This window comes from Boeremia exigua (assembly GCF_020726555.1).
Source record: "Boeremia exigua strain MPI-SDFR-AT-0100 chromosome Unknown C7974scaffold_13, whole genome shotgun sequence".
Classification (NCBI taxonomy): domain Eukaryota; kingdom Fungi; phylum Ascomycota; class Dothideomycetes; order Pleosporales; family Didymellaceae; genus Boeremia; species Boeremia exigua.
The window spans coordinates 1,071,197-1,097,718 of record NW_025763530.1 but is presented as its reverse complement, the minus strand read 5'-3'; the positions used below and the strand labels follow the sequence as shown (position 1 = coordinate 1,097,718).

Sequence of the window (26,522 nt, the reverse complement as noted above, 5' to 3'; positions counted from 1 at the left end):
AGACCTTTACTCCCGACATCATACTTGTAGAGCGCATGCGCAGCCAGACGGAACAAACAACGTAGACATCTCATATGTTAACGACTTTCTCCATCCCTAATCTTGACGACACGAGATCTTCCTCAGCTCTCTCGAGCGTTCTCCTCCCCACCATCCTTCTCTCTAACTGCCTTCTCCGATTGCCTCTTTCCCCTCTCCAAAATCTCGCTCGCCAGCCTCTTCAAATAGAAGTCACTCACATCCGCCGGCAGGCCCTTGAAAGCCCTTACAATCTTCTCTACATCTCTCCTCCCATTTTCGTACCCCTTCAGATCTCGATTACCGTACACATCCCTGCCCGCCGCATACTCCGTCTCGCCCAAGCCCTTCCAAAACACATTTACCGCTACACTCACGCCCTCATTTGGCGTCGCAGTGTGGCTCCACATTGGCGGTATGAAGAGCACGTCGCCCGGTGCCAAGGCTGCAGTGTGTGGGTGGATTTTGGGGTTGTGATCTAGCGCTGACAGAGGAAGAGAAGATGAGGATGCACCGGGAGGATATGCAAGGTGCGAGACGTCGGATGGCGGGTAGAGGGTCAGTACTTTGGTGCCTGAAATTTGCGAGAGAATGTTTGGGTGCACGTCGTAGTGCAGCCACAAGCTCACTGGGCCACTGATGCGTAGTGGACTGCTATGGTATGTCGTATCGTTGATGACAGAGCGGCAGAGCGACGGGATCTGGAAGTCTGGTGCGATACTAGGGAAGTCGTCTTCCAAGCGTGTGGGTAGCTTGTTAGGCTGGGTGCTGGAGATGGCACGCAGATAGGACGGTGCGCCGTTTCTGATGCTGGAGAAGAAGGACGACACGCTGCGTTTTTCGTAGGTGAAGTTCTTGGTGCCAAAGGTCATGGCTGAAGAACTGCATTCGTGGACTATGAGCTCGCGGTCGGAGCCAAGTTTGGATTCAAGGTACTCCGTCGTCCAAAGCTCAGTGCAGGGACCAATCTCTAGGCCTGCAATGATAGCAGGCTTCGATGTTTTCACTAAGGCAGCAAAGTCCTGTGGAGTATGTAGCTGTACGCGAGCGATGGCCACGGACTTCGGACCTTTTGCGGCCTTCTTGTTTTTCCTAGGCAGCACTTTGCGCTCATCACGCATGGTAGTCTCAGCTACCAGTGATGTATTGCTCTTTTGTGGAAACAATGGCGCCCGTAAGTTAGTTTCTGTCTCACACGGTGTGAGGGTGAGGTATTGCTCATTCCAGAAAGAGCCCATAGAGAAGCAGACAGCGCCACCGCCCGCCACTACAATCTCGTCTCGAGACATCGCGCGTATACCTGATCCAACAAGCAACGGCCAGTAAGCAGGCAAGTGGATCTTGGGGTGCTGAATATCTATCCCTGTCTTACTGTGCGTTAGTAGCATAAATTCTTCTGCTAGACTGACAATCCCAAGCTTTGGAACACCTCCAATGAGGAGCAACGCGTCTCCCCAGGGCAACAAAGTGGCGCCGACCCGCGCGTGAGTAGAGTTTGTTAAGCCGCTGCGGACTTTGTTGGTCATGTCTCGGAAACTCAATCGTGGTGGTGCTGTGCCCGAAAGCGACCACTCCCATACGTCGTCTAACACTGTGCCGCACGCACCAATACCCCCGACGAGCAACCCAAGAGTCTGTGCAGACTGTGCCGCAGCCAACACAGATATTGCGGCACCAAATCGTGCCGGTGGACGCGGACCGTCAATGAGAATACTGTGCCAGCCGCTGTTGGGCGTCCACAGGAGCCAGTCATCTAGCACTGCGCCATCGCTGGACTTACCCCCAAACACTAGAATCCCCGCACTCTGAGACAGGCCGTGTGACAAATTCACAGAGACGGCAGAATGCCTGTAGCGCGGTGAAGGTATGTCGTCTACTGCAGACCACTCACCCTGGCTCATCAGCCAGCAATCAGCCAGTGCCTGGGCAGGAGACGCCCGGCCACCGACCAGGAGTACACTAGCCTCGCTGATGTTTGTTATGGTGTGGCACATACGCGCCGAAGGCTGCAGCGTAGATTTAGCCTGGATCTGGAATTCCGCATTGCCGCGTGCAAGTGCGCTAATGCTGGACAAGCGGTTTTGCGGTCCCTGTCCGCCGTGAACAGCGATGGTGTCCTCACCGAGGGTGAAGGCTGCATTGAAACGTCGTGGCGTCCATGTGGAATCTTTCGGTAGCTCTACGGAGCGTAGCGAGATTGACGTTGGACCGGAGCTTGAGTCGACGTGTGCGTCCGTGTAATGTCTGCTGACATCTGGTAGAGTAGCAGCATCTGCCTGTGCATTTGATGCGACCAGAAGGAAGTAATGAGCGCCAAATAAGGCGAATTCTTCCCATTCGTCGAAGGGTTCAATTGCATCCACCTTTCTGCGAAGCGATGGAGGGGTGAAGGAGTCGTCAGACCACAAAGCCCACAGATTATCAACCAGCTCTAGTGATGGCCAACCTGCATCAAGAAACCTTGAAGACTGTTGGGCCAGTGTTTGATATTGCTTGACGGAGTTAATAGAGGCGTGCAGCTTATCAAAGTGTGTCAACATAGTATGCGCAAAGGGATGGTTTGGTCCTTGAGGTAGGTACTGCTCTAATACACAGAAGCGAGCTACTCGACGTTAGTCAACTCAATGTTAGAACGGAGGAATTGACTTGCAGGATTCGAACGTATTTGCCCATTTAATGAGCTTGTTGGCATCTACAAGTGGCATGTATGTAACACTCACTTCAGCCATAAACAGAATGGATGAATTGGCTATATCCAGTTCGCATCGTAGAGTATGCTCAAGAAGCGATAGATCTCTTAGATCGCAACCAATAGCCATGTACTGGTCACTTCGGACTCGGACTGGAGCCACTACTGAGCGCAGTCCTGTCTTGAGCAATGCATCTCGGAGCAAGCTTTTGGTGAACACCACATCGCTCTTCTTTTCGATCAGCTGAGGGTAATCCACATCTACGAATGTAGCTTTATCAGTAAGTGATGGATATCGATGCCAAAACTGAAAGGGTAATGGATCGCTTTGGAGTGGTCAGTGCTTTGCCATGCTGTTGTGTTAGCAGACACTTTACGTACTATCCGCATCCCAGGTTCACTACAACTTTCTTCTTGCCGTCGTCCTCTTCGAGGAAGCGCTTGACGACTTGCTCAATAGCATGCATTCGTAGCCAATAGCCACGGTTGATGAGTGGGTTGCGGCGGACATACTTTGGTGCAAACGGTTCGTAAAAGTCTGGCTCGTTGCTGAGATATAGTTTCGATACACAGCGCTTCGACACAATACTGCTGTCGTTCGTCTAATGAGCCTGCGTCAGACGCCTCTTGAAACATCGTATCTGTGGGATCCTGGCATGGTTTCTCACATGGATGATGTCGTCATCACGCTTCTCCACCTTGGACCTCAGGTGCCCTCTACGTTTTGCTGTGCCGTCTACAGACTTCGCCTTCAATTTTGCGGCCATCGTTGGAATGAGCGTGAAGTTCACTGCAGCTGAAATTTTGGTTGGTCGATATTGCCTCAGCCACACTTTCCCAAAGTGTGATGGCGGGGTCCCTCCCGGCACTGCACGCGATGCGCCGCTGATCATGCATCACTCGACGGACGCCTGCCTTCAAGGCTGCCGGTGACTGTGAAAACGTACACATGTCGCTCTCGCTACCTCCTTTCTTTACGTTTGCCGTTGCTCCTACCTACCGCCGCCCATAGCGCACGAAATCGACTTTCAGCGGGGTCAAAGCTCCGCAGCTAACGACGATATCTCGAGCAGCCCCAAGTACATACACGACAAAAGATCACCATGGGATCCATGAACTTCGTGACGTTCAACCAGGACCACAGCCATCTTGGCGTCGGTATGCGACACTAGGGAACCTCAATATGCGCTTCTGACATCATGCTTAGGTACCACGAACGGTTACCGCGTCTACACCACCGATCCATTCAACAAGCAGTCTGAATCCCGTGAAGGCGATGTCTCCAGCCTTGAAATGCTGTTCTCGACCTCTTTGGTTGCGCTCACACTGTCTCCACGAGTCTTGCGCATACAAAATACCAAGGTCAATACCGGCAGAACTCTCTGGATGTGCATAGCACTGACGTTGCGCAGAGACACTCGACCATCTGCGAGATGACCTTCCGTACTGCCATTCTTGCCATGCGACTGAATCGGAAACGACTAGTTGTGGTGTTGGAGTCAGAGCTCTACATCTACGATATAAGCAACATGCAGATGCTGAAGACTGAGAAGACATCACCAAACCCCAACGGTATGTTACACACTCGAGATCGGGATTAATTTCACTAACTTTGGCAGCAATATGTGCTCTGTCCGCGTCGTCTGAAAACAACTACCTTGTATATCCTCTTCCCACGAAAGCCGCGCCGAACACCTTCCAGCCACCCTCGCATGCACCTCCCAAGTCCGATCACGTTGCGCCCACCAGCGGCGAGGTCCTTATATATGACGCTACAAAGATGGAAGCAGTCAACGTAATAGAGGCGCACAACTCTCCGCTGTCATGTATTGCGCTCAATAATGATGGAACACTCTTGGCGACTGCTTCCGAAAAGGGCACCATTATCCGTGTTTTCTCTATCCCAGACGCACAGAAGCTCTATCAATTCAGGAGAGGTTCTATTCCGGCCAGAATATACAGCATGTCGTTCAACTCAACCTCCACACTGCTCAGTGTGTCATCGGCGACAGAGACAGTCCACATCTTCCGCCTCGGCACTCCGAACACAAGTCGCAGCAACAGCGTGTCTTCTGGGCCAAATAGACCAATGTCAGGTCCCCGAGGCCGCAGCGGTAGTCGTGCGAGTGAAGAGGCGCCAGACGAGTTTGGGGACAGTATTGGAGACATCGCTGCTCCAGAGCGCAAGCCGCTGAACCCAACCTTCGGCAGTCTGATACGGCGAACATCGCAAACAGTTGGTAAATCATTCGCTGCAACTGTTGGTGGGTACTTGCCAAGCGCAGTGGCTGAGATTTGGGAACCATCACGCGACTTTGCATGGGTCAAGGTACCCAAATCACTAAATAGTGCTTCTACCGGACCCATCAGGACTGTGGTCGCACTTAGCAACAATGCACCACAGATTATGGTGATCACCAGTGAAGGCAACTACTACGTTTTCAACATTGATTTGGAGAAAGGAGGCGAAGGAACGCTGTACAAGCAATACTCGTAAGTGGACCCTAACTCCGAGCACTGCAAGTTGCTGACTTTCTGCAGACTCCTCGAACCGAACGAACTTGCATCAGGCAGCATGCAGGACTATGCTGACTAGGTGTCGCGACGTCCGACCAGTTACCTCTGATAAGAGCATGTGTTTGTTTTACTTCGTTTTTGCATGGCAAACGGCGTTGGCTTGACCAAACCACATTATTCCCCTGGGCTTGAGCACAGTTCGCCTACTATACTTCTCTAATTGCATCTCTGTGCGACGTTTCACGACCTAAGCTGACGAAGCGCTCTGCCTCTCCATGGGTGAACCATTCTAAACGATGATGTCATGATCCTGCAGTGCACTCATTATGGATGCGTTGCAATGCCAAACGCGACACGGGCGCATGTTGTGACTGTTGCGATATGCTGTGAACCTTGCCAACGTGTGACTCGATATTACACAACACTTCTGGCTGCTGGGACAGATCGTTCGCCGTTGCCTGTCAAGCTGCATGTTGTGTGTGCATTCGGAAGGGGCCGCCGTAGCAGGGGTGCCCAGTGCCCCGCAACCTCCGCGTCTGACCTCATTGGCAGACGTTCGCAGCTACCGTAGTGTGCGTGCGGAGCTGCTGCTGCTGCCTTCCTCGAGATACATAAATCTAGATGTTCTATCGCACCGACTCTTCTTGCACAACCACGTTCATTGGAACCACTCCGAGCGACTGATCCGACAATACACACACCACAATGGTTTCAGACACAACGACCGGTAATCCGCTCAGCGCTGGTTCTCTGTCGCTGTTTATGGCGACAGCGCTGCCCCGTGGTGAGAGCGCAAAGCTGAAAAATGGGACCGAAGCTATAGCGCTCGCAGTGCATGCTGGTATGATTGCAGTAGGCTTCAGACTAGTCGGGCTTGGGGAGGACGAAAGGATAGGTAAGTGAACAGAACATGCGGCCTATCTTGAATCTCCTGCACGGCTACCTACCACATCGCCGATCTTCATGCTCAGACACTCATAGAATCATACGCAGACGCCGAAAATCCCAATCCACTACCTACAACTTGGAACACCTCCTCCCTGTACACATTCCGTTACAAACACGCCCAGTCCGCGATGGACTACCACATCAATGTCCATAAACTAGGCGGCAAAACAGCTGTCTCAGCGATAGCTATCGGCGACGACAGATCAAAGAATTTCGACATTACAACCAAGGATTACTTGTCCGAGTCGATGCTGCCTTTGAGTATTCCGGAAGATGCCTCGACAGAAGACGCGGCCAAGAAGCTTATGGATCTGTTCATCTCCTCAGGGCGTCTGAATGATCTTGGCTCATTGCTCAAAATCAGCGTAATCCAGAAGTTAGCCCCAAGCCTACAAAAGGTCGGTTACGAGGAGCAGAGCAATGGAACAGGCGCACGCAATGGACCAACGAGAGACGACAACTCCACGCCACGTCCGAACAACCCGCCAAATCCGCGACAGCCGCAAGATCCAGAACCTGCTCGCCCTTACCCGTTCAATGATCCCCTAGCGGCACCGCGACAGCCAGGTAGACCGATGCCAGAACCCATGCCAGGCTTTGAAGACGAATACGAAGTCAACCGACCACCACGAGGCGGACTCCGAGATGACAGGTATCCCGTTGGCATAGGCCATGACGACCTGTATCCTCAAGGCTTAGGTCCGAATGATCCTCTGCGCCCACACCTCGGGGGCGGATTGCCTCGACCTGGTGGTGGCTTTGGTGGTGGCATGCACCCCACATTTGATGACCCTTTGTTCCGGGGCCAGGGGGGACAAGGAGGGTATGACCCAATGGCACCGCCAGGTGCGCGATATGACCCGATTGGACCAGGTGGTGCGCCGCGAGACAACCGAGGCGGAGGTCCTCGATTCCCTGGTGGAGGAGGCTTTGGTGGACCGCCCAATCCTTTCGGAGGATTTGGGGGGTAACGATTTTATATGAAGCCGCGACATTGTTGGACTTGCAGGACGGCGAATCGCAGGACGAGACAGGCCCGATCGGTGCATAGGACTCCTCAGACCCCCACGAATGGGTTGATACAGACTCAGCAGTCTGGTCTGAACCAAACTGTGTACTTCATGAACGACCTGGCCCGAACGATAGACATGACTTTACAACTTAGGATCGGACGGACATGGCCTGTGGGAGACCGAAGAACAAAATTGTAGTATGTCTCTCCAAGAAGTATATTGGATACTGGCACTGTTTTGTGCTAAGCTTGCAGGCACCTTCGTGGGAACTGTCTTCTTACAACTCTTTTCCCCGTTTACACTGCAGCAATCGGTTGATTATGTCAATTACCTCGCATGGCAAATCGGATACCTTGTATTGACATGGATAGATAGATTTACGAGCAAACAAAACCCAAGGTTAGCGGTGTATCGAATCTTGTTGTTCTGTCGTGATATAATGCACTCGATAATGATGTCTAAATATCTTTTAGACATCAATCGAGTTGCAGACCACGTGTCGCAAATCCGGTCATGGCTCGGGAGGGAGATCTCGGAACGATGACCATGGAGCCTGGATCCATCTGTGGACAACGTCCGAGCCATCTGCTCATTTTCGTGTCACTGTGTTCGGGTAACATTTGCTTGCGGCAGGTAGGGATATGGCGCTCCATAGATGCTGATACAATCCCTTGTGATGTGATGGTTGGTAAGAAGTGGAAAGGATGATCGTTGTCAGTGGTGAGAGAGAGGGGGATTTGACTGGCATGTAGAAGGAAGGTGCTTAACTAGTAGACGGCTTCTGACCCGGATGGATGGCCCGAGAGCAGAGGGACGTCTGGCTATGCTGCTGCATCCCCACAGTCCAAAGTGAGTTTTTGCGGAGGATCACTGCAGACATCAGCTCAACAAGAGAGAGAGAGAGAGCATGTGAAAGATACGGTGGACAGACGGCCAATGGAGCATCAGCACGCGGTGTGTATGCGGTGCATTGCAAGAAGAAGCAGTCTAGTCACACGCCCAACACATCACCAGCGTCCATTGCAGCAATCACCGAAACGAGTTCAGTCCTATCAAGCATTGTCGAGCAAGCAGAAGCAACGCACGCTTCCTTGAGCACACCGGTGTGGAGACCGCATCGCCACCCTGATACTCTGGGCCCTCACATCACTACCATGCACGTCGCAGTCGACCTGGGTGTGCGAGAAGCTTCTGCATGCTTGCATAAGGATTTGGAAGTCCCACTTTGACCCTATCTTGGTAGTTTGTTATCATGAACAGTTGATCGGAACTGCTGCTTGGCAAAAGAGGGGCTTGCTCGTATGGTCGTTTGGTCCTGCTGGGTGCTGCTTTGGGTGGTGGTTTGGCGAAGCGATATTAGCATGTACTCCTTCGCTGCAGCGTCAACGTTGTTTTCGTCGGTAATGCGGGGCGCTTCTCGGTCTCATGCCACCGATTGAGTATCGTTTTTCGCGAGTTCCACCCCGCTCTTGGCAATGTGGTTGTGATGCTTCTGGGATGTGTGGTGATGTGGTGATATCTAGGGTCTGCGTTTGAGGGTGGGAAGCAGCATCAAGGACTGCTAAGGCACTCTTCTCATCACCACACGGATTCGAGACTTTAAGCCCTGTCTGGATTACCAGATCTGTTGCATATTTCAGTTGCCGCCGATGCTCTTGTGATTATTGCGTGGGATTGATCGAGTTGTATGCTGAAACTTGGGACACCTGGATGTCCCAACGTGCCCCATTGTAAAGATGCATTCGTTGTGAATGATCAAATTAGAACTGCATTTCATCGTGTCTCGGGACGGAAAACCTTGACGATATTCGATGCTCTGACTGAAAAGGCTCGATCCCCTGGCCGAGTACTGTGAAGGTGGGTATGTAGAGGGTGGTGACTTGCCCGTATTAGGAAGGCTTCGCGAGTAATTTGGTGAACGATTGCAGGGGAGCGAAATCGATAGGAATGGTCCCGCTCACAGTTCAGCGTCTCGAGTCGGACAATGCCTGCTAAATACGGAGATCGATCGTAAGCGCTTACCGTACGTGACTCGCATCGCACCTACCACAGCAAGAAGGTAGGGTCCTCCATTGCGTATACCCGCTCTACACCCGGATTTCGTGCCGTGATCTCCAGGCATTGCGCACGTAGCCGCAAGTCGTACCTTGCGCTGCCCGTTTTCCCCATACGTCACCCCACTCACGCTTCTCGATTCAGCTATCCCTTGCTATTTTGTTGCTTCGAGGCCCCACAAATTTGTCGTGCAAGATTTCATCCCAAACGTTGAATCCTCGTTCCTTCGTCAATACTGCTCTCGCCTTGTCGCATAAATCTCTTGTCTCCACCACGCACACACCCAGTCTGGCCTTTGTTCGACGATCATATCGCGTAGCAACTCAATCCCAGATCTCAGGATCCTGATCTTGGATAGAGTCCTATGAAAGGGAAAGGGCGCCCTTGGTCAGTGCTTGCGAATAACAGAGCTCTATGCGTCTCTTCTGGCATCCTTGTCCATATATGCGTATGAAGCTGACGGATACAAAACACACAAACAATGAAGAGGTATGTCTCAGCCGGAATCCTTTGATGTAATTCGTGGGGCTTCCAATTTTCGGATTTTAGCACTGTGCAAGGGGTGTGTGCAAAGACACACAGGTGATAGTGACTACAGGCTCCACCTGGCGGTACCTGGTGAAGTTTGAAACTGTGATGTCCAATCCCCGATGCATGGTATTCCTTACCGGTGAATGTGGGCCAATTGTTTGAGACTCTATCTTACTTTAGGGCACTTGCCCAGCTTTGAATATTGGGGTTGGACGCACTCACAAACCACTGGAAAACGGTTGGAACTGTTCGCATCGGAGTAATCCGAAACCGGTGGAGCATGGAGTGAAGGAGCGCTGATTCAGAGCTGACTGGGTGCAGGTCACACAGGAACAGAAGTACTGCCGTAGTAGCACAGCAAGATCGACAGTGAGACTTGATTACTGTCATGAAATCGCGCCACATCCGGCTCAGCCCGCATCTACTTGTTGTAGGTCTCGTGCTAAGAATATAGAGGATTAACATGGTTGAAACATGAGAGATAGATATAATAGATTGTCGGGAGTTCGCAACCGTCAGTAGCTTCATGATCTCCCTTGTAGTACCTCAGACCTGAGAGCACATGAGGATATTGATCTTTGGGGTGTGGGTTTATAAAGAAGTGGTACCTTTGGATGCCTCTACCGAACGCCTTCAGGATTTTCAAAAAACGTTGTGGCGCAGCAGATCATAAGTCTGGACCACAAGTGACGGCGTATCGATGAATGATCTGATTCAGGATTGCGCGTAAGCTCGGCACATGTTCACATGTTGCAACGTGCAAACAACTGTATACTCCATGTCGTTAGCCAAGACCTAACGCGGTTACATACCGTGGGGTCGTTGTGAATCGCAACTTGCAGCGCGTCCAACAGTCGACACGAAGCTTCATAACCTCCTCATGTTGGACAACTACGAGGCGGATTCATATTGCTCTCGTTCGACAGCCAACGGCCAGATGAAGAGCCTCGTATTACAAATAGCAGACGCGGAACAGACCGCCCACAATACGCGGATGACAAAGAACCACGGATGTCAAAAGCCGCACAAGAAGGGTGGATCACAGGTGCGATCCCTCCTGCGCAGCGGATGTAGCCTAGCACTGCCGGTGTTTCGTGGACTCAATTTACCGAGCATGTGGTATTTTCGATACTTTGCGGGCTCAAGTGAGCATGCTGAGATTTGCAGAGGATGCAGAAGAGTCATGGTCCCGTGTTTGGATTGATATCACCTTTGCGGTCTGCAGGCGCCGCAGTGTCTGAAGGCGTGTTCATCATTTGAACTGCAACCCGAGATCTGCAACATGTAAGCGCCAGGAGAATAGAATTGATGATGACATCTTTCAATGCCGGCAAGTTGTGAGAGCCGCAGACATCGGCCTGTATCCCGTGTTAGACAGAATGTCCGAGCGGCGCAAGCATGATTGGTCGGGGAAGCCAGGTACTGCACCCGCGTCGACTGATCGAGTAAATTTGGAATGGTAACTGTGTTTGTGGACAAAACTCAGTGAATAAATCGATGATCAATCATCCAAAGTGACGCGACAGTGGATGGCGCCTGATCCCAGCCGCTCTTGTGCAGTCCAGAACGGCTCGACTTGATTACGAAGCCGAATGATTCCAGCAGCGGAATTATCATCGAAGTGAACAAAGCTCATTGGCTGTCAGTGTTAAAAATTGCAATATGTACAAGGGTGAACGAGCTCGGCATCTTTGCGCAACGGACAGCGAGATATATGGGTCAAGGCGCTTGGACAGCAGTCGTCAAGCGTGTAGCGCAATTTACCCGTTCCACACAAAACCATCGCGGCTCTGGGCGCCTGCTGACGGCTGCATAGCGTCTGGCTCGGTTCGTTACCCGATCGCATCAGTCAGTCACGCGCGATGCAGATGCGGATGCGCTTGTGGCGGGCTTTGGCGAGATAAGATGTGATATAACATCGAACATTATGAGGTTGTTTGCAGGGTGTTCGCGTGGTGGCTAATACGTGTTTGGTTGCCAGTCTACCTAACGTCGCGTACGCTGGAAAGCACGATCGACTGCTCCACGGGCTATGGCCAGGTTCGGCAGCGTCCGCGAGCGAACTGCGGGGATCACCATTCTGCAGAATGCCCTGGCGGCAACCTGTCCTGGTTAGCGGACTCTTCTTAGAGTAGTATTTGCCAAATGTACCAGACATTTGATTGGTGTTGAGGAAATTCCGGTCAGTGTATGTTGGTTAGTTTGAATGGTTGCCTCTACCAGCTTGGAAGGATAGGTCACTCGCCACGCGTAAAGCATTATCAGGGATCGTGTGCAGCGTACACTGCAGAAAGTGTTTCCGCTGCAACGACGTTGCACGCGACCAGGGTTGAGACATAAGACAAGCAATGAATCTAGATAGTGTTGGAAGAGCGGTGTTGTGATCTAAACATCAGCACCGGGCGAAAGAGGGACGAGAACTGCGGCAGATGAACGCCAATCTGTACCAAGAGCGAGATGAACTTTGGAACGGCCTGTTTGAGTGTTCGGAGTGGGTTGATTCGCTTGCACCGTCAATGCCTAGATGTGGACAAGGGCTGGTGACTGGCCCTCAATGGTCGTAGTGAAGCCCACATCGGCTCAACCAAAAGCGATCATACACCGGCGTTTGAGGGCTTTCATTGATCAGGAGATGCCTGCAGGAGCCAACCAACGGGTGGTCGCGGCAGAATGGCAGTGGACGGAGGAATGCCATTTGTTCCGTGGACCCACGCTGCCTCGCTGGTCGATGCAGTAGACGAGCTACAGGCGCGAAGGGGGTAGCAATATTTGCTGTCCAGTATGATGTTAAGTTCATACATTCAGTGTAGGCATGCTAAAAGCACGATGTCAATGGTACAGTGATTTGTACTTGTGAACGGCGCGATTTGACTGCAATGATGTGTAGGGCTCGGGACGACCTGACCAACGATTCACCCGTCCCAGTGACTGAAAAATACGTGTCTCGAGCTAGCAGCAATGCGTGAAGCCGACAAGGCGGCGAGGCACGGTGATCACCAATGCAAGCCCTGCCTCACATCTGGACAGCCCGCTTAGGGTGATGATCATGTGAATTATCGCGCAGAGATTCGTTGACGAGGCTGCCCAGTCTTCGCTACTGGCACCAGAATCAATCGAGAGGGCAGGAAATGATCCCTAGGAAGCGTGTTGGTCAGCTCGCGCGAAGGAGCTGCTCGCTGGATCGGCGATAGCGAAGTGCAAATTGGACCAGAATGCCGGGTCGGGCAGAAGCTGAAAGGTGTTACAGTGATCATGCGAGTCTAAGACAATAACAAGTTGAGAACGAAGGGGTAGGCAATGGATTAGCTCATTTTGAGAGAACCCTGGGGTATGATGTCGAAACGATGGGGTTCGTGACGTGGTGGACTCGTTCTTGGGATATATGAGGTACGCTAAGATCGCGGCAAGCGAGCCGAATGCTTCCATAACTGGCGATAAGAAACTTACCAGATGCCCATCTCTAAGCGCCTGTCAAGACGCTGCGATCCATTACAGAACAGGTAAGAAGCACTTCAAATGAATGGTGGTCAGCGTCGTGCATATGCGGATGTAAATGCACAACAATAGCCGGGGAGCAGGGGCCGCAACAGGGGTCGCAACAGCCGCCGCTGTGTGTCCCCTGGTCGGACTCCCCTGCTACAAGTGGTACAGCTGGGGCACATCGAACTATGGAAGAAAAGGCAGGTAATCTATTCAGCAGTGAAGCACAGTGCGCTTAAAGTACAGCAGGGTACCACTAAATGCCCACGCCGCCGCCGCCGTGGAAAGAGCGTGTTGCTGCCCAGTCACAATGCGATCTCCATGTGAAGGCTGCAGGCATTGTGCATATTTAAGCGCCTGGCGCAGGCAAACTCGCGCGGTCATGCCCTGGTCGGTCCTAGTTTGTCTGGCTGGCATTCCTTGGCACGTATGTGCAGGCAAGCTATCCCCATGTGGAATTCGTTGGCCACATCTGTGCGAAAATCCGTGCGGCCAGTACCATGATTTTTGCAGGGTCGGCTCAGACGTCGTGTTGTGTCGAACTACAGCTGCCCCGTTGATGTTAGGTGACAAAGAGTAAATACACACCGCAGTTTACAAAGACGGCTCAATAAGGATGCTACAGCTGAAATCATGTCAAGTTCTATGTGCGAACATTTACATGTTTTTAGCAAACCATGTATTCTGTTATGATGGTTGTATGTACTTCAAAACCAGAACGCCTCCAAACCATATACACGATAGTAGTGTGCCAACAGCTGACTGCAGATGCAAGACAGTAAATGATGCTCAAGTGTCCCGCCCACGCTCATATACAATTCATATTTCAGACATCCTCCCTTTCTAGAGTCTTGCTCGATACTCTGACACTTCATGGCGCGACACTTCACGGCGCCGAGGACAACCGTCTCTCATGTGCCTAATAACTGATTAGTAGATGAAACGAATATTGAGAGGCGGTCCTGCTCACCTGTCGCAAGTATCTTTCCGCGAAAACACAGAAGGGCATTTGTGGCACTTCTCATCCTTTGTCTTCAGGTGAACGCTCTTGTGGTGTCTGTCCAGATCGGTCTTACGAAAGAACCCTTTCTTGCAGTCCTCGTAATAACAGACATGTGGCCTCGGGCGACTCTTGTTGTGAGTCTCTAGATGTTGCCTATAGTTGAAGTTACGAGCGAATCCCTTCTTGCAAGGTGTGCAATAAAAGAGGGCGTCAGAGGGTGAGGTGTGTCGTGAATTACGAGCACGCTGTGGACGTGCAGAGTGGTTAGAAGCCCGAGGGAACTCCGTGCGTGAGGCTGTACTTGACTCGCTGGGTCCACGAAGAAAGGTCTGATGTACATAGGTCGTAGGTGTAGGCTCAAGGCTAGCTTGTGGAGGCGAGTTGTACGCATTCTCGTAGGGCAGCATGGTACTGAGCAATCTCTCAGGCGCAACGGTCATTGGTTGCTGGCGTAGTGATGGCAACGTTGACCCGTTGTGTGCATAGCGTACATCGTGAGGCCAGCCGTGGCCTTCTTGGTTCACTGCTCCCATTCCTTGATTCATGTCGTGGTAGGCGTCATCACGTCCAGTATGAGGATACACAGGTACAATCGCCGCAGACGATATCGATGACCGTGGCGATAATTGGGCGCCTTCCCAAGGGTGAGGAGATCGAACGATTGGATGCTCGAATGCTCCTGATGCATAAGGATCCGCGATAGCATGTGTTACAAGAGGAGAGGCGCCGCTGGAGACATGGCTTGACCAAGAATCCGAGGGTGATGGTGATGGAGGAAGAGTTGTGTGAACTTGGTGGTGATAAGTGTAGAGCCCCAGACCTTGCGGATATTTTGGCATGGATTCGTCTCGCCGTGGAGATAGGTAGGGAGGCTCAAGTAAGGAGTTGGACCTCGATGCATGCGTCTGATAAGGTGAATTGAAAGGGGGCGTGGGTTGCTCTGCGTAATGCATAGCGACAAAGAAGCGTTGTCAAAGATCTTGAGAACGAGGCTGATGCACGAAGGATAACGATGGATCCAAGAAGATTGGCCCTGGCTTGATGAAAGCGGACGATGAATTCCGATGATGGTTGGTGGTGAGTGATAGGATAGGGCGTCCAAGCACCGGAATATAACTGCACGACGTATGTGCTCGGGAGCCCTCAAAGTCTGAGATGGTATGTATATTTGCAGTGCAGTGGCAGTGTAGTTTCGAAGAAAGCCGTTTGAACAGTGGGGTTTTGAAGGATAAGGCAGACTCGGAAATTGTACCAGTTAAGAAAATACAAGGGTACTGGCATGATGGGTTTGATGGATTCGAGCCGCGAGGCGGCAGCGCCTGTTAGTGGCATAGGGCCGTGTTCCTGCGGGAGGGCTGAGGCGGAGTGGGTGTGCAAGAGTAATAGTGCAAGTTATGCAGGCCACACCCCGTCGTAAATAGGAAGACCGGGGTGGCCCACTTGGGTGCCAGACTGTCGGGAAGAGCAAGGCGGGCCGACCACTCACCAGATTTGCGCCATTGCTCAAGGCGCGACGAACGGTGAGTGCGGCTGATCCCTTGGAAATGGTGCCTGTTTGTGTTTGGGTGGAGCCACAACGCACTCAGATTATAGCCACAACTGTCAGGGCCGAGTTGGCGGTGGTCTCCGTTACTGCTTTCAAAGAAGAGATGTGACTCATTAGTTCATTGCATCATTTTACATTGAGTTAGAGCGAGTGCGCTTCGGGTAGACGTGTGCTGCGGAAAACTATAAGCGCCGGCCATCAAGCGACCGCGCTCGGTTCGCGTTGCTCTTGAAGCCGAGAAACAATAGCCGATAGTGCTTCAACCTGTGTGGTAAGGTTGATGACGAGGGCCCTTAGTTGTGCATCCGGTTCTACCTGCGCTGCGCCTGGCTGAGATCGGCCTGTGGACTGCGTCCTTGCTGCATTACTGGAAGTTGCCTGGGTGTCTGCTCTGAGCAAGCGCGGCGAGTTCACTGCTAATCGCGCAGGTCTCTTTGTTGCCGTAGGTGTCTGTGGGCCACTGAATGACATGGGCCCTAAGTCACGCTTGCGATAGACGTCCAGGTGTTCGTACGCCCAGATGACACCTACAAATGGTAAGTGGGTCGCCTTGAGCAGCACGATACGTGCGCTTCTTAGGCTTCCAGATGGCAAGATGAGCCGAAAAGGCCGTATGCACAGTGGGATAAGATTCTGTGGCCGTTAGTCTTGTCTCAATCACTGTACGCAGCTTCTGTCGGACGTTGTCGATCACATGTAGGCCCACTTGTCTCGGAGAGCCTGGGCCGCAGTGCGAGGCTTGTCACTGCGCTATGACAGCACGACGCCAATGTCACCATGGACCAAGAGCTATTCTCCAGACGCCACCGTTGACTCCGTACTGGCTGGATAACGTGATTTGTTTTTGTTGGTCGAGAGGCTATGTTCGTAGCCTTTTTTGCGGCCCGGCGCTTAAAGCACGTTTCACATACCAAGAATAGTCAGAAGAGAGCAGAAAACTTACAAGCGGAGGTAGGAAGTAGGTTAGTCGGTTCGAAGATGATGCTTCAAGAACGTAGACTGAGTAGCTGTCATCGTCGTTGTCAGTAGGAAGGTGGTGAGCTTAGGTGGTGAACTAACATGAAAAGATACTCATCACGCGCATGCTCGAGAATCTACATGACTGTCAGCGACGTCCAAAAAACTTCTTGATTCTCGTTGAAAAGTGACACGGTATGCTCATCGCACTTTGACCAGACATAATCAGGTGGTAGGGCGAGTCTCTCCTCGCTAGTCTGGCTGCACATTGACAAACATCCGGAGCGACGTGTAGCGACGTGCGAGCACCAAAATTGGAGATTCTGCCTCGAGGGCTGAGGCTCCAGTAATGGTTGAACTATTCTTGTATGTAGTGTATCGACACTTTTAGCTCGCACCTGGAGCGGAGCAAGACTGCCAAGGCCGAAAACAGAGCAACGAGAGCCAATGAAACCTGTCAATGAACGCACCTTACTGAGCGAGTTACTCAAAAGGGAGATCAAACTCGTGATGAGAAGTATGTTGGTTAAGATGATGAAGACAAGCTAGACTCATAATCAGTGATCCGAGTGTCGCTGTCTTGTTTGAGGGTCTTACCATTACAGGTGGACCGAAGAAGGGTGATCTATACACGTCAAAAAATGGCACTTATGTACGAGTTGTCTTTACCTACATCTCTTGAGCGACATCTACATCGCAAACTTGTTAGCGACATCGTCTTTGAGTCATCATGCACGTTCTTGCTTACCAAAGCCGAGGTAGCTGGATCTGCGAGTGTCCGTTAGATTGTGTTTACAGTCCGAAGCAGGCCACTCACCCAAAGAAGACCTTGATCAGAATCCAGCTCTTTTTGGTTGTGTTAGTACCATTCTCCGAGACGGCTACAAACATAACGTACCATCTCCTGTGGCTTGAAGTGATCTCGAGCGAGTAAAACGAATGTAGTAAGAAATCCTAGTAGGGATGTTAGTGTATTCTAAATCCAATAGTAGTGCAAAGCGAACAGTACCTAGATATAAGATTAAGACCAGCGATAGAAACTTGACAAAATCTTTGGTCTGTTTATGTCAGCTTCGGAGACAAGGGCTGTCCTCACTGTCTACCTTACCATCTCTTTCAAACAGGGAATCTGGCCACGGGTCAGTGAACTTTCTTTTATCAACCGAGGGCCGACATACCAGGGTCCCGAAGTAAGGATTCAAGCTCAATAGAGAGAAAATACGTGGGACGAGGAAGAGCGCTTCCAGCCCAAGTACGTCGTAAGCTAGGTCGATAGTGTCTTTATCGTGGTTTGATAGGCCCAGTATTCTGAGGACACAAAAGGCCATACCAACAACAACAATACTTATATCCCATGTCCACCAGAAATCTGATGTGTAGAAATTCGTTTGTCCAGCGTCAATCCAGTCAGCAAACTCGTCATATGCAAAACTTGCTATCCACAAATAGAGCAGAATTTCAGACACAGTGACTCTTTCCTCCTCTCGGTGTACCAATACTGCGTAGTAAAGAGCCAAGAAAATGGCAAAGAAGAGAGTCTCGAATATCTTGAGATATCGAGGTACGCGTAGACGGGAAAAAGGATCAGCCTGCTTGCGATTATACTTTCTGGGCCGTTTTACTGAGTTTGCACTCAAAGTCTCCCAAAAAACAATGTCTCCGCGCCATAATCCATTAATGACCTTTTGAACCGGCCGTTGACTGAGGAATTTTTTGGCGCCACCAACGGCTGCAATCTCAAGCGCAGAGAGGTTCTCACATTGGCTTCTCAAAGAGCCAAATCTTGGATTTGTGGCGTCGTCACTTCTTGTACCAAAATAATCGCCATTGTCTACGTCAAGCAAGGGCGTCCGCTCGCTGTATTGAGTAGCGCTACCGCCATTCTGGTGGGTACGGTCGATGGGGATCGAAGGAGCTTCACTGTCGGGGGACAGGGCAGGGGGTAACTCGAGTAGCAAAAAGTCGATGACATCCCGATCAGTAAGGCTGTTCAGGAATTGCCATGCCACAAATTCGCAGGCAAATCCCCTGGCCTGATTAACACCTGGCTCGTCACTCGTTTCTTCAAGGGCAGAAAAGTGACCTTTGAGAGCCCTGTTCCGAATCAGCACTCCTCTTAACCGGTATGTATGCCGCGAACGGCTCAATGCTTCGACATACAGAAGGGCAGACACCAGGGATGGGTGGTGTACGTGATTTGATAGGTGGTTGATCAGAGGAGTCAACACGCGACCGTACTGGCTTGTCCGGAAGGCTTCGAAGCTATGAGGAAGCTTGATAGTTCGATCGAAGTATCTGGCGCACGACGTCTCAGTGACTGCTGCGACCTCCGCCTGCCTCGGACTTACTGGCTCAACTTATCGACCAGGTCTGCGAAACTTTCAGCGCTATCAATCTCAGGTATACCGGCTTCGTCGGTTGGCCATCGTGACCCTGAAAGTAGTGACATGCTTCACGGTGCTCCTCGATGCGTTCGCGAGATGCATCGTCAAAAGTCGCGCACAGCACTGGGGCGCGTCGCGCTTGCGAACCGCGGCCAACGGCGATTGCCGTCATGGCTTCTTGGTTCAGGCTCACTCCTTCCCGCGCTTCAACATCAACCACTACACCACGCAAGCATCCGCATCGATGGTGCATTAGACCTTTGATCGAAACTAACATCAGCCGTATAATGCAATGGCAGATCCCTACGAAGCCGACTTTTGCGGTGACCGGCTACGCTTGTCAGCCTTTCTTCGCGTTGTGGGTGACGGCATGCCGCAGCGGCCAACACGGTTCAAGCGCCGCCTACGACATAGTCACCACTTTTCTGAAGGTTTGGGCCAGGATTACAGCGATCGCAATGGCGAACGAGCGAATCCAACTCAGAAGTCCACGCGTGAAGGGCACTCGAACGATAAATTTATCATTGAAGCCTCGCGCTCGTCAAAGCCAAAACTAAACACACTCAGATCAGAACATCGTCCGCAGGCACCTGCACTCAACAATGGAAACGAACATACTCGCGGCCGACTCGAGGATTCTCAGCCCACAGACACAGAGGAGCAGGCAGTGAAACTGACATCAATCACAGCGGTTACAAGGTCACCTACGAAGCCTCATACGGTCCCACAAATTCGGAATAGGCGCCGGCTGCCTGTGAACCAACTCGCTCTGCTGCGGACCACGTCCTCAGACGGTCTGCCCCAGCCGAGCGTGAGATTTCACTGATAAGGCAAGTACCCACGGTCAAGCTGACTAATTTGATCAGACATATCATGTTCCCGCGATGCCTGTAGCTGCCACTGAAGCGATCGAAGATAGCCAGGTACAGGCTCTGTCCCGTGTGCCGTCCAAGAGAAAGGCTCCTGAGCGGCCATTAACCCAACGTGTCCAGAAGCCAGCACCTACTACAAATGCAATTGCCCCCGCTCAGATGTTCCGAGGACCATTCACTCAATTTCGTTTTGCACAACTCAGCGGAGCACACAGCCGAAGGTCCAGTATTGCTACGTGCTCAGATGGTTTCGTTGGTGAGGAGCTCAGTGTACAAGTCACGAAGAGACCTCTCACGCCGCAAAACAGCAGTGCCGGTCGAACAAAGAGAGTTGCACTGAACCGTAGGGGTCTTTTCTTGTCGCAAGGAAGCCTACCAGAACCTTCTCTAGGGCCATCTGGAGACACCGTAATGATGGAGGATTGGCCTACGAACACTGAAGTTCGCATGTCAGCCCGAACACCATCATGTACTGAAGAGGCTTTGCACTGTCTATGACCTCAATCTGGTCTAGTTGCAACTTCAGGGGAGTACAAACGCGAAAATGCAGGCAATGGCCCCTCGGCGGCAAGGATTTTGTCCGTCCCGTGGGTCTACATCTTTCCCTGGTCCGTCGTTCAGCATTATCGAGGTGTAGGTACAACTTCCGGAACAGGCTCCTGTCATCTATTATATGTATATAGCAGTTACGCGTGGGCTCTATAACCGTACGTTGGTGTCAACTTTTCCCAGATTGTCGTGTCGTTTCAGGAAAGGGGCACCCTTTCTCATTGAGAAGATGTTGATGGAAGACAGCAACGAGAAGAGACATGCAAAACACCCTTTCGCTGTATCTGCATCCCTGGTAATATCTTGCGTCTCGTGGAATGCGCGTGGCCGTGTGTCTCTTTGCTGGCAAGATGCGACAGCTAGATCATTCACGGAACACAGCCGTCAAATGGCATTTTCAGCGCGGTGACGTAACTCCAGTTCAGAGTCGTCAGGGCGGAGAGAGAGTTCCGATGCGCATAATCAACATGCAGCTAACCGAGCGGATGCACCGATTAGTTGCAGCTTGTTCAGAGTAGATAGCTGAGTCCACAGGAGAAGGCAGCCGCGAGGCATCACCTAGCCCACTTAGCGTTGCTGTTTCGCACTAAGATATAGTTATCCGTTCATCGAACTCTTAGTGCGACCACTATCGACACGTCGAAACACAAGAGCTCCTGTACTTAGAAACAATGCCTCGCCTGGAATCGTGTCACTGGCCTTGTTAGGGATCTGGGGTCCTTGGTCCTGGTCATGACGGCGCAATAAAACACATATATGGAGAGCAGTGTTCCTTGCGATGCATGCCGCTGTTCCACGCCCATACTTGCTCCCGGCTTGTCGACTGGATCGTCTGCGCCAAATCAACCACTGAGCAGGCTTCCAAAGGTTGATCCTCCAATATCATGGCGTCGCCGGGTGGTATGCCTCCTTCGATGGTAAGTACAGCGTTTCTATAGATCAAGTGTCAAGACTGACAAGTTTTAAGGCAAACATGAAGCCACCATACCCTCCAACAGTGTGGGCGTTGGGTGGTGCACCTGTGAAAAGAGTAGATATCCCTGCACAGGCTGTGTTCATGTTTCTTTTCATGATCGGTGCGGCTGTACACATGAAAATATTTCAGATGAACAGAGCAAGAGGACACAAGTTTCTATTCAACCTCTTCATCTTCAGTATGTTACCCTTATATGCTCAGCATCATATGCTAACATCTGTTCCAGTTTTCTGCATATCGCGCGTCCTCACATCTATACTACGAATTGCATCAACGGCGCAGTCTCGAAACGTCAAACTCGCTATCGCGGCATCGATCTTTGTTGCGGCTGGCGTACTCATTCTCTTCATCATAAATCTGGTCTTCGCTATGCGCATAGTGCGGTCACTGCACCCTAGACTCGGGTGGCATCCTGCATTTGGCATTGCTTTTAAGTTGCTTTGTGTCCTGACTGGAGCAACAATTATCATGGTCATTGCAGGTACAGTACAAAGCTTCTACACTCTGGACCAGAGCACTAGGGCGTTAGATCGGAGTCTTCAACTGTACGGGTCGACATATCTCGCCATCTTCGCCACGTTGCCACTACCGGTTGTAGTCCTTTCACTTCTTATTCCTTACTCGCCACTGGATCGCTTCGGCACTGGACGTCTGCGCACCAAAGTCATCGTACTGCTCGTCAGCACTACCCTACTCTCCATTGGTGCCTGGTACAGATGCGGCAGTACATGGGCGCCACCCGTTCCGCGATCTCAACCTCTTCCAGGCTATCTAGGCAAAGGCGCATTCTACATCTTCAACTTTTTCGTCGAGATCCAGACAGTTCTGATGTACGCCATCTTGCGCGTAGATCTTCGCTACCACATTCCGAACGGCGCCAAAGGGATCGGATCTTATTCCTCGTCACAGCAGCTCGGTGATGTCGAGATGCAAGATTCGCGACCAACATCAGCATCAGAATCCATCAAGGACACCCACAGCGAGACTACTACAAAGACCACACCCACATTCGGTCTAACAATCGATACCAGCGTCCCCACCATCCTAATTCACGATCCCGAAAAGACCCCCGTCTTCTCTCCCGAATCCCCTGACAACCACGTTGCCTCCACCGAATCATCACCCACCACATCCCCCGCAAAGTCCAACCGCAAATCCCTCCTCCAATCCCTCTTCAAGCGGCACTCCAAACCCCCCTCCCTCCCCCCAATTCCCGACACAACGCCCCTCTCCCCACCCCCGGTAGCCCAGCCCTCGCGCTGGCGCGACAGCGAACAGCGCCGCATCGTCACGCGCCTCGGCGGGCCCTGGCACGAACTCGCTTCCCCGACCTCGCCCACGAGTCCCAGCACCGTGATGTCCTTCCGCAGCCGCGACCCGCGCGACAGCGTCGGCGGCATCAGCATCAACACGGGGCTGTCCTTCGCTGCCCCGAGCGCCGTCACGGCGCCGAGTTTGCGCGACACACTGCGTGCTGATGACGGCTGGACACCGGATCTCGACTGGGAGCTTCGCAGTCCACGGCGGTTTCTGAGCATGAAGAGGAGGGTCACTGGGGAGTAGGGGTGGGCGTAGAGCAAGCGAGCCCTGGCGGCGTTGGGGTGGCTGTTGCGCGGCTGGAGGCCGCTGTATACATTGTAATTAATATCACGAATTTCTCTCTCTGTTCACATGCACCACTATCTCTACACGTACACCTGCACGCCGTCCTCGCAATCGGTTCCTGTGTCTTCGCTGTTGGTTGGTGGTGCGTGCTCATGCTAACGCACCCTCGGACGCGACGATGAAACCGCACCACAACCCTGAGGCACAACAAATATTGTTTCGCCCGCGCGCTGTTTGAAGCGTGCTATTTACGCCCCAACCATTATAGTTTGGAATTGCCGGGCGGAGAGCCGACGCGGGACGATGAAACGGCGATCGATGTATGGCGGATCCAAGATTTGGTATGCCCGCTTTTCTGGGTTGTGGGGGTGACGTCGTGATGTACACAGTAGGATGGACCTTGCGCCCGAGATGATGTTGAGGTGGTGTTGGTTGTTCGAGGCTTGGGGATCGTTTGGGGTATGGGCTGCAGGCGATTGCCCTCCCGCATGGTAGAAAAAGCAAGGGAAAGTGGTTGCTTGGTGCTTTTGTATTCGTGCATATGCACCGTGGTATTTGTTTTTACGTCAGTCTTTTCACTTCTCAGTCCCATGGTGTGGGTATTTTGCTGCAGGTACCTGGGCGTGACAGCACCGCTAGCTCAGGTACACTGGCAGGCATCAAGCTAGACATGCATACTATAATGTGCCAGGATATGGCAGTGCAAGGATTCCTCACAGCGCCGTTACGTCTAGAACTGAAATTGTCAACCATCCACGTGCTGTCCGGTTCGGGCAGCGTCACCGTGGTAAATGAGACACATAAAGGACAGGAATCTTGAGCAAAGAAACAAGAATGCGATATTGCTTGTAAATAAAGCTATGTAGTCATATGTTTCTCGCCGTACCAATCCCATAGCTCACATCGGCATCCTAACCATCTCCTCCTTACTCCAGTACTTCCTCATATTCTCCGCGCCCAACTCTTTCACCTCATCATCCAAATGCTGCCACAGCACCTTGCCAAAGCCGTCCAGAATCTCCTTCAGCTCTGGCAGTCTGAGCTCGCGTTCGCCGCTACTGCACTCACTCATGTACTTGGTTAGCTTGTCGAGGCCCTTGTGGATCTGCTTGTGCTGGGTGAGAAGCTCGAGTTCTTTTTTGAAGGCGGGCATCTTCTTGGCGAGGACGGGGAAGATGTGCCTGTACAAGTCAGCATGGTGAGCAATGGGTTTCCATCGTTTACACGTCGAGTGACCGCAGGAGAGCTTGCTGGTCACGAGATTTGCTGCGAATGAAGGATTCTCTAGAGAGCAGCCTTCGTGCCATCGATACTGGTATCGGAAAGGAAGATCGACGTACCTCTCTTCTATCCCGTGGTGCATTTCTAGTTGCGAACAAAATTGCTGCCCCGCCGCGATGAATTGTCTGATGCTCATTCCCTTACTCCTCTTCCCGCTCTCACACGTGCCATACAGCATGTTCCAGGTCTCCCGGAAGTGATTGTGGAAGTAGTCCATGTGCTCAGCCATACGGTTGTAAACACGGAAGTCATGTTGGCTGAGTTTGGGGAGGCTTGGCTCTGAGGGCGTTGTTGGTGTGGGGGCTGAGGCGGGCAGTGAGGGGTCTGTAGTCGCCATGTTATTTGAGGTGAGCCTGATTGATTCTGAAGCCTTGGAGGGTGACCAGGAGATGTTGGTGCTGGTGAAGGTGCGTCTTGATGATATCTGGAAGGGTTTGGATATTGAGAGCAGATGTCTCAGTGGTCGGATGGTGCTCATACGCTCACGGTGTTTGCAATGATTGATACAGGAGAACGACAAGAATGTACAAGAAGGAAAATCACGACAATGTTTATGGGTATTCTTCTTTGAGTGCTCTACATCAGCACCTGTGTGGCCACTCGCAGCTTACCAAAAAATCGTGAATAAGCCGGATAACGCGACCTGCCGATCCGAGCACCGACTTGCCGAGAACACGCTAAGACGCGTACAGTCCGCCAACGCGTCGATTGGCAGCTGCCAAACCAAGGCCTTACAGCCTTACAGCCCTGCGAGAACATCCTATGTCATCGACATGTCATGCCCAGAGTGTCTAGATCCTCGAATCGTACCATCGAAGGTATGAGGTCGGCGCCTTGGAATTGTAACGTCCGTGAGACTGCCTTCTTTGGTCGAGTCACGACTCGTCGCGTGGCACTGTCCACTCTACGACTCTCTCAGCAGACTATCATTTCTTTCGCGTCTTCGCAAATTTCTCGTGCCACTTTCTCGCCGACGGCTTGCTCGCTGCAGGTGCGTCTTCCGTGCTGGCGACAGCGGCATCCTTGCTCTTGACCCTAATTGTAGAGCCTGATGGGAGCTCATACGACTCGGCAATTGCACTGAGCTTCGCGTCCTTTCGCCATGCTTCGGGCAATCTGTCCTCCCACGTGTCTGTGAAGTCGGTGACAAGGAAGTCACTGCTCCCTTGCTTAGCTTCGAGCAGTGTCTTGCCGACGAAGGCTACTGTTCGTGCTCGATCGAGGCACGACCATGGACCATCTGCAGCCTGGCCGTCATCGGCGAGGTGCCTTAGCACAGCTTTGGTGAAGTCTGCTGGGTGGCCGTCGTCTGCAACTGCTGTTGCAATGTCCTCGGTCAAGAATTGACTGTCGAGCTTGACGCCCTCAGCCAGTGCAGCAGCGTTGATGGACCGCCACACTTGGGACAAGGCGTTCACAGACGGTCTGTACGTGTGCTCGTCGTGCTCGAAGGCCATCAGCTCGTTCCACGCCTGCTGGCATTGTGCGTCTGACAACGGGAGATTGTCGAAGATGTGGCCCTTGCTCTTGCCGTTGCCCATGGCATCAGCTTCGCCAGCCACAATGTCGTACACGGGCAGAGCGTCGTACAGCAGGGCGACCGCGGAGGCGTCGGAGGGGTGCAGCTCCAGGGTGGCGGGGCAGGCTGCTATGGCACATGTGGCCGGGACGGGGATGTCGTTGCCATGGGAGTCGAGCTGCTGGGGCTGCGTGACGAACAGCGAGTTCGATGTCTGGACCTGGCGCAGGTGGAAGGTCGCGGTGGGGGTACAGAGCACGGCATATGCAGGCCGGTCGCTGCTGGCGGCGCTGGATTTGATCGAGAGCCTGTGCGCGCCAGAGATCAGAGATCAGAAGGGATCCACGCAGCAGCGGGACGGGAGCTGGGAGCGCACCGCGGGGGATTGGGGGCGTCGAGCAGGGCCGCGACGGCGGGCGGGAGCTCAAGCAGCTGCAGCTTCTGCGCGCGGGCGGCGATGGCAAAGGGCACGCCGCCGTCGAACTGCTGTGTCGCCATGGCGGGGTGGAAGCAACAGCAACACCGTGTCTAGCGCGTTGGAGTGTTTGTTTGATCGCCGCGACCGTCACCAGCGCCGTC

The 26,522-nt window shown here is 52.3% G+C and overlaps 11 protein-coding genes across 11 annotated transcripts; 5 read left to right on the top strand and 6 right to left on the bottom strand.

The window, feature by feature from the left end:
* Positions 1 to 64: 64 nt before the first annotated feature.
* C7974DRAFT_73126 (uncharacterized protein) lies at positions 65 to 3,755 on the bottom strand. The gene is made up of 4 exons (XM_046147166.1): positions 3,376 to 3,755; positions 3,089 to 3,309; positions 2,669 to 3,033; positions 65 to 2,620 (listed from the first exon to the last, which is right to left on the bottom strand). Exons 1-4 carry the CDS (start codon positions 3,598 to 3,600, stop codon positions 123 to 125), a joined length of 3,309 nt encoding a protein of 1,102 aa, XP_045992306.1. The 5' UTR covers positions 3,601 to 3,755; the 3' UTR covers positions 65 to 122.
* C7974DRAFT_345290 (WD40-repeat-containing domain protein) lies at positions 3,475 to 5,582 on the top strand. The gene is made up of 5 exons (XM_046139349.1): positions 3,475 to 3,865; positions 3,915 to 4,069; positions 4,120 to 4,279; positions 4,327 to 5,200; positions 5,249 to 5,582. The coding sequence occupies exons 1-5, from the start codon at positions 3,811 to 3,813 to the stop codon at positions 5,301 to 5,303; spliced, it is 1,299 nt and encodes a 432-aa protein (XP_045992305.1). The 5' UTR covers positions 3,475 to 3,810; the 3' UTR covers positions 5,304 to 5,582.
* A 231-nt stretch (positions 5,583 to 5,813) lies between these two features.
* C7974DRAFT_73021 (PI31 proteasome regulator N-terminal-domain-containing protein) lies at positions 5,814 to 7,328 on the top strand. The gene is made up of 2 exons (XM_046147165.1): positions 5,814 to 6,119; positions 6,206 to 7,328. The coding sequence occupies exons 1-2, from the start codon at positions 5,930 to 5,932 to the stop codon at positions 7,141 to 7,143; spliced, it is 1,128 nt and encodes a 375-aa protein (XP_045992304.1). The 5' UTR covers positions 5,814 to 5,929; the 3' UTR covers positions 7,144 to 7,328.
* On the top strand, positions 7,265 to 7,879 carry C7974DRAFT_73012 (uncharacterized protein). Its single transcript, XM_046147164.1, has one exon. It carries the CDS (start codon positions 7,385 to 7,387, stop codon positions 7,727 to 7,729), a length of 345 nt encoding a protein of 114 aa, XP_045992303.1. The 5' UTR covers positions 7,265 to 7,384; the 3' UTR covers positions 7,730 to 7,879.
* Positions 7,880 to 9,436: 1,557 nt separating this feature from the next.
* Positions 9,437 to 10,735, bottom strand: C7974DRAFT_404722 (uncharacterized protein). Its single transcript, XM_046142976.1, has 2 exons — positions 10,093 to 10,735; positions 9,437 to 9,729 (listed from the first exon to the last, which is right to left on the bottom strand). Exons 1-2 carry the CDS (start codon positions 10,297 to 10,299, stop codon positions 9,577 to 9,579), a joined length of 360 nt encoding a protein of 119 aa, XP_045992302.1. The 5' UTR covers positions 10,300 to 10,735; the 3' UTR covers positions 9,437 to 9,576.
* A 3,163-nt stretch (positions 10,736 to 13,898) lies between these two features.
* On the bottom strand, positions 13,899 to 15,302 carry C7974DRAFT_72917 (uncharacterized protein). Its single transcript, XM_046147163.1, has 2 exons — positions 14,222 to 15,302; positions 13,899 to 14,170 (listed from the first exon to the last, which is right to left on the bottom strand). Exons 1-2 carry the CDS (start codon positions 15,205 to 15,207, stop codon positions 14,095 to 14,097), a joined length of 1,062 nt encoding a protein of 353 aa, XP_045992301.1. The 5' UTR covers positions 15,208 to 15,302; the 3' UTR covers positions 13,899 to 14,094.
* A 490-nt stretch (positions 15,303 to 15,792) lies between these two features.
* Positions 15,793 to 19,275, bottom strand: C7974DRAFT_72915 (uncharacterized protein). Its single transcript, XM_046147162.1, has 14 exons — positions 19,106 to 19,275; positions 18,918 to 19,052; positions 17,936 to 18,851; positions 17,866 to 17,886; positions 17,767 to 17,815; positions 17,656 to 17,711; positions 17,575 to 17,603; positions 17,506 to 17,525; positions 17,431 to 17,446; positions 17,355 to 17,382; positions 17,228 to 17,302; positions 16,860 to 16,894; positions 16,744 to 16,807; positions 15,793 to 16,433 (listed from the first exon to the last, which is right to left on the bottom strand). Exons 1-14 carry the CDS (start codon positions 19,204 to 19,206, stop codon positions 15,999 to 16,001), a joined length of 1,980 nt encoding a protein of 659 aa, XP_045992300.1. The 5' UTR covers positions 19,207 to 19,275; the 3' UTR covers positions 15,793 to 15,998.
* Positions 19,276 to 19,357: 82 nt separating this feature from the next.
* Positions 19,358 to 20,599, top strand: C7974DRAFT_72912 (uncharacterized protein). The gene is made up of 2 exons (XM_046147161.1): positions 19,358 to 19,952; positions 20,008 to 20,599. The coding sequence occupies exons 1-2, from the start codon at positions 19,434 to 19,436 to the stop codon at positions 20,509 to 20,511; spliced, it is 1,023 nt and encodes a 340-aa protein (XP_045992299.1). The 5' UTR covers positions 19,358 to 19,433; the 3' UTR covers positions 20,512 to 20,599.
* Positions 20,600 to 21,093: 494 nt separating this feature from the next.
* On the top strand, positions 21,094 to 23,139 carry C7974DRAFT_368457 (uncharacterized protein). The gene is made up of 3 exons (XM_046139897.1): positions 21,094 to 21,479; positions 21,530 to 21,716; positions 21,765 to 23,139. Exons 1-3 carry the CDS (start codon positions 21,447 to 21,449, stop codon positions 23,099 to 23,101), a joined length of 1,557 nt encoding a protein of 518 aa, XP_045992298.1. The 5' UTR covers positions 21,094 to 21,446; the 3' UTR covers positions 23,102 to 23,139.
* Positions 23,140 to 23,961: 822 nt separating this feature from the next.
* On the bottom strand, positions 23,962 to 25,006 carry C7974DRAFT_404710 (uncharacterized protein). The gene is made up of 2 exons (XM_046142975.1): positions 24,484 to 25,006; positions 23,962 to 24,324 (listed from the first exon to the last, which is right to left on the bottom strand). The coding sequence occupies exons 1-2, from the start codon at positions 24,900 to 24,902 to the stop codon at positions 24,042 to 24,044; spliced, it is 702 nt and encodes a 233-aa protein (XP_045992297.1). The 5' UTR covers positions 24,903 to 25,006; the 3' UTR covers positions 23,962 to 24,041.
* C7974DRAFT_404707 (sister chromatid cohesion protein-like protein Dcc1) lies at positions 25,007 to 26,502 on the bottom strand. Its single transcript, XM_046142974.1, has 2 exons — positions 26,320 to 26,502; positions 25,007 to 26,251 (listed from the first exon to the last, which is right to left on the bottom strand). Exons 1-2 carry the CDS (start codon positions 26,439 to 26,441, stop codon positions 25,351 to 25,353), a joined length of 1,023 nt encoding a protein of 340 aa, XP_045992296.1. The 5' UTR covers positions 26,442 to 26,502; the 3' UTR covers positions 25,007 to 25,350.
* Between the last annotated feature and the right edge of the window lie 20 nt (positions 26,503 to 26,522).

Excerpts from the sequence above, each read along its gene's own strand:
- C7974DRAFT_73021 (XM_046147165.1), top strand. The coding sequence starts at position 5,930 with ATGGTTTCAGACACAACGACCGGTAATCCGCTCAGCGCTGGTTCTCTG. Across the intron at positions 6,120-6,205 it reads TGGGGAGGACGAAAGGATAG|AATCATACGCAGACGCCGAA; the intron begins GTAAGTGAACAG and ends AGACACTCATAG.
- C7974DRAFT_404707 (XM_046142974.1), bottom strand. The coding sequence starts at position 26,441 with ATGGCGACACAGCAGTTCGACGGCGGCGTGCCCTTTGCCATCGCCGCC. Across the intron at positions 26,252-26,319 it reads GACGCCCCCAATCCCCCGCG|GCTCTCGATCAAATCCAGCG; the intron begins GTGCGCTCCCAG and ends TGGCGCGCACAG.
- C7974DRAFT_73126 (XM_046147166.1), bottom strand. The coding sequence starts at position 3,600 with ATGATCAGCGGCGCATCGCGTGCAGTGCCGGGAGGGACCCCGCCATCA. Across the intron at positions 3,034-3,088 it reads GTGAACCTGGGATGCGGATA|CGATCCATTACCCTTTCAGT; the intron begins GTACGTAAAGTG and ends ACCACTCCAAAG. Across the intron at positions 2,621-2,668 it reads GGCAAATACGTTCGAATCCT|CTCGCTTCTGTGTATTAGAG; the intron begins GCAAGTCAATTC and ends AACGTCGAGTAG.
- C7974DRAFT_368457 (XM_046139897.1), top strand. The coding sequence starts at position 21,447 with ATGGCGTCGCCGGGTGGTATGCCTCCTTCGATG. Across the intron at positions 21,480-21,529 it reads GTGGTATGCCTCCTTCGATG|GCAAACATGAAGCCACCATA; the intron begins GTAAGTACAGCG and ends ACAAGTTTTAAG. Across the intron at positions 21,717-21,764 it reads ATTCAACCTCTTCATCTTCA|TTTTCTGCATATCGCGCGTC; the intron begins GTATGTTACCCT and ends CATCTGTTCCAG.
- C7974DRAFT_404722 (XM_046142976.1), bottom strand. The coding sequence starts at position 10,299 with ATGAAGCTACTGACGGTTGCGAACTCCCGACAATCTATTATATCTATC. Across the intron at positions 9,730-10,092 it reads TACTTCTGTTCCTGTGTGAC|CTCTTCATTGTTTGTGTGTT; the intron begins CTGCACCCAGTC and ends GCTGAGACATAC.
- C7974DRAFT_72912 (XM_046147161.1), top strand. The coding sequence starts at position 19,434 with ATGGCAGATCCCTACGAAGCCGACTTTTGCGGTGACCGGCTACGCTTG. Across the intron at positions 19,953-20,007 it reads ACGGTCTGCCCCAGCCGAGC|ACATATCATGTTCCCGCGAT; the intron begins GTGAGATTTCAC and ends TAATTTGATCAG.
- C7974DRAFT_404710 (XM_046142975.1), bottom strand. The coding sequence starts at position 24,902 with ATGAGCACCATCCGACCACTGAGACATCTGCTCTCAATATCCAAACCC. Across the intron at positions 24,325-24,483 it reads CACCACGGGATAGAAGAGAG|GCACATCTTCCCCGTCCTCG; the intron begins GTACGTCGATCT and ends TGACTTGTACAG.
- C7974DRAFT_345290 (XM_046139349.1), top strand. The coding sequence starts at position 3,811 with ATGGGATCCATGAACTTCGTGACGTTCAACCAGGACCACAGCCATCTT. Across the intron at positions 3,866-3,914 it reads CCACAGCCATCTTGGCGTCG|GTACCACGAACGGTTACCGC; the intron begins GTATGCGACACT and ends CATCATGCTTAG. Across the intron at positions 5,201-5,248 it reads ACGCTGTACAAGCAATACTC|ACTCCTCGAACCGAACGAAC; the intron begins GTAAGTGGACCC and ends GACTTTCTGCAG.
- C7974DRAFT_72917 (XM_046147163.1), bottom strand. The coding sequence starts at position 15,207 with ATGCATTACGCAGAGCAACCCACGCCCCCTTTCAATTCACCTTATCAG. Across the intron at positions 14,171-14,221 it reads CGGAAAGATACTTGCGACAG|GCACATGAGAGACGGTTGTC; the intron begins GTGAGCAGGACC and ends ATCAGTTATTAG.
- C7974DRAFT_73012 (XM_046147164.1), top strand. The coding sequence starts at position 7,385 with ATGTCTCTCCAAGAAGTATATTGGATACTGGCACTGTTTTGTGCTAAG.
- C7974DRAFT_72915 (XM_046147162.1), bottom strand. The coding sequence starts at position 19,206 with ATGTCACTACTTTCAGGGTCACGATGGCCAACCGACGAAGCCGGTATA. Across the intron at positions 17,816-17,865 it reads TTCCCTGTTTGAAAGAGATG|ACCAAAGATTTTGTCAAGTT; the intron begins GTAAGGTAGACA and ends TGACATAAACAG. Across the intron at positions 16,895-17,227 it reads TGAGTAACTCGCTCAGTAAG|ATTCTCGAGCATGCGCGTGA; the intron begins GTGCGTTCATTG and ends ACAGTCATGTAG.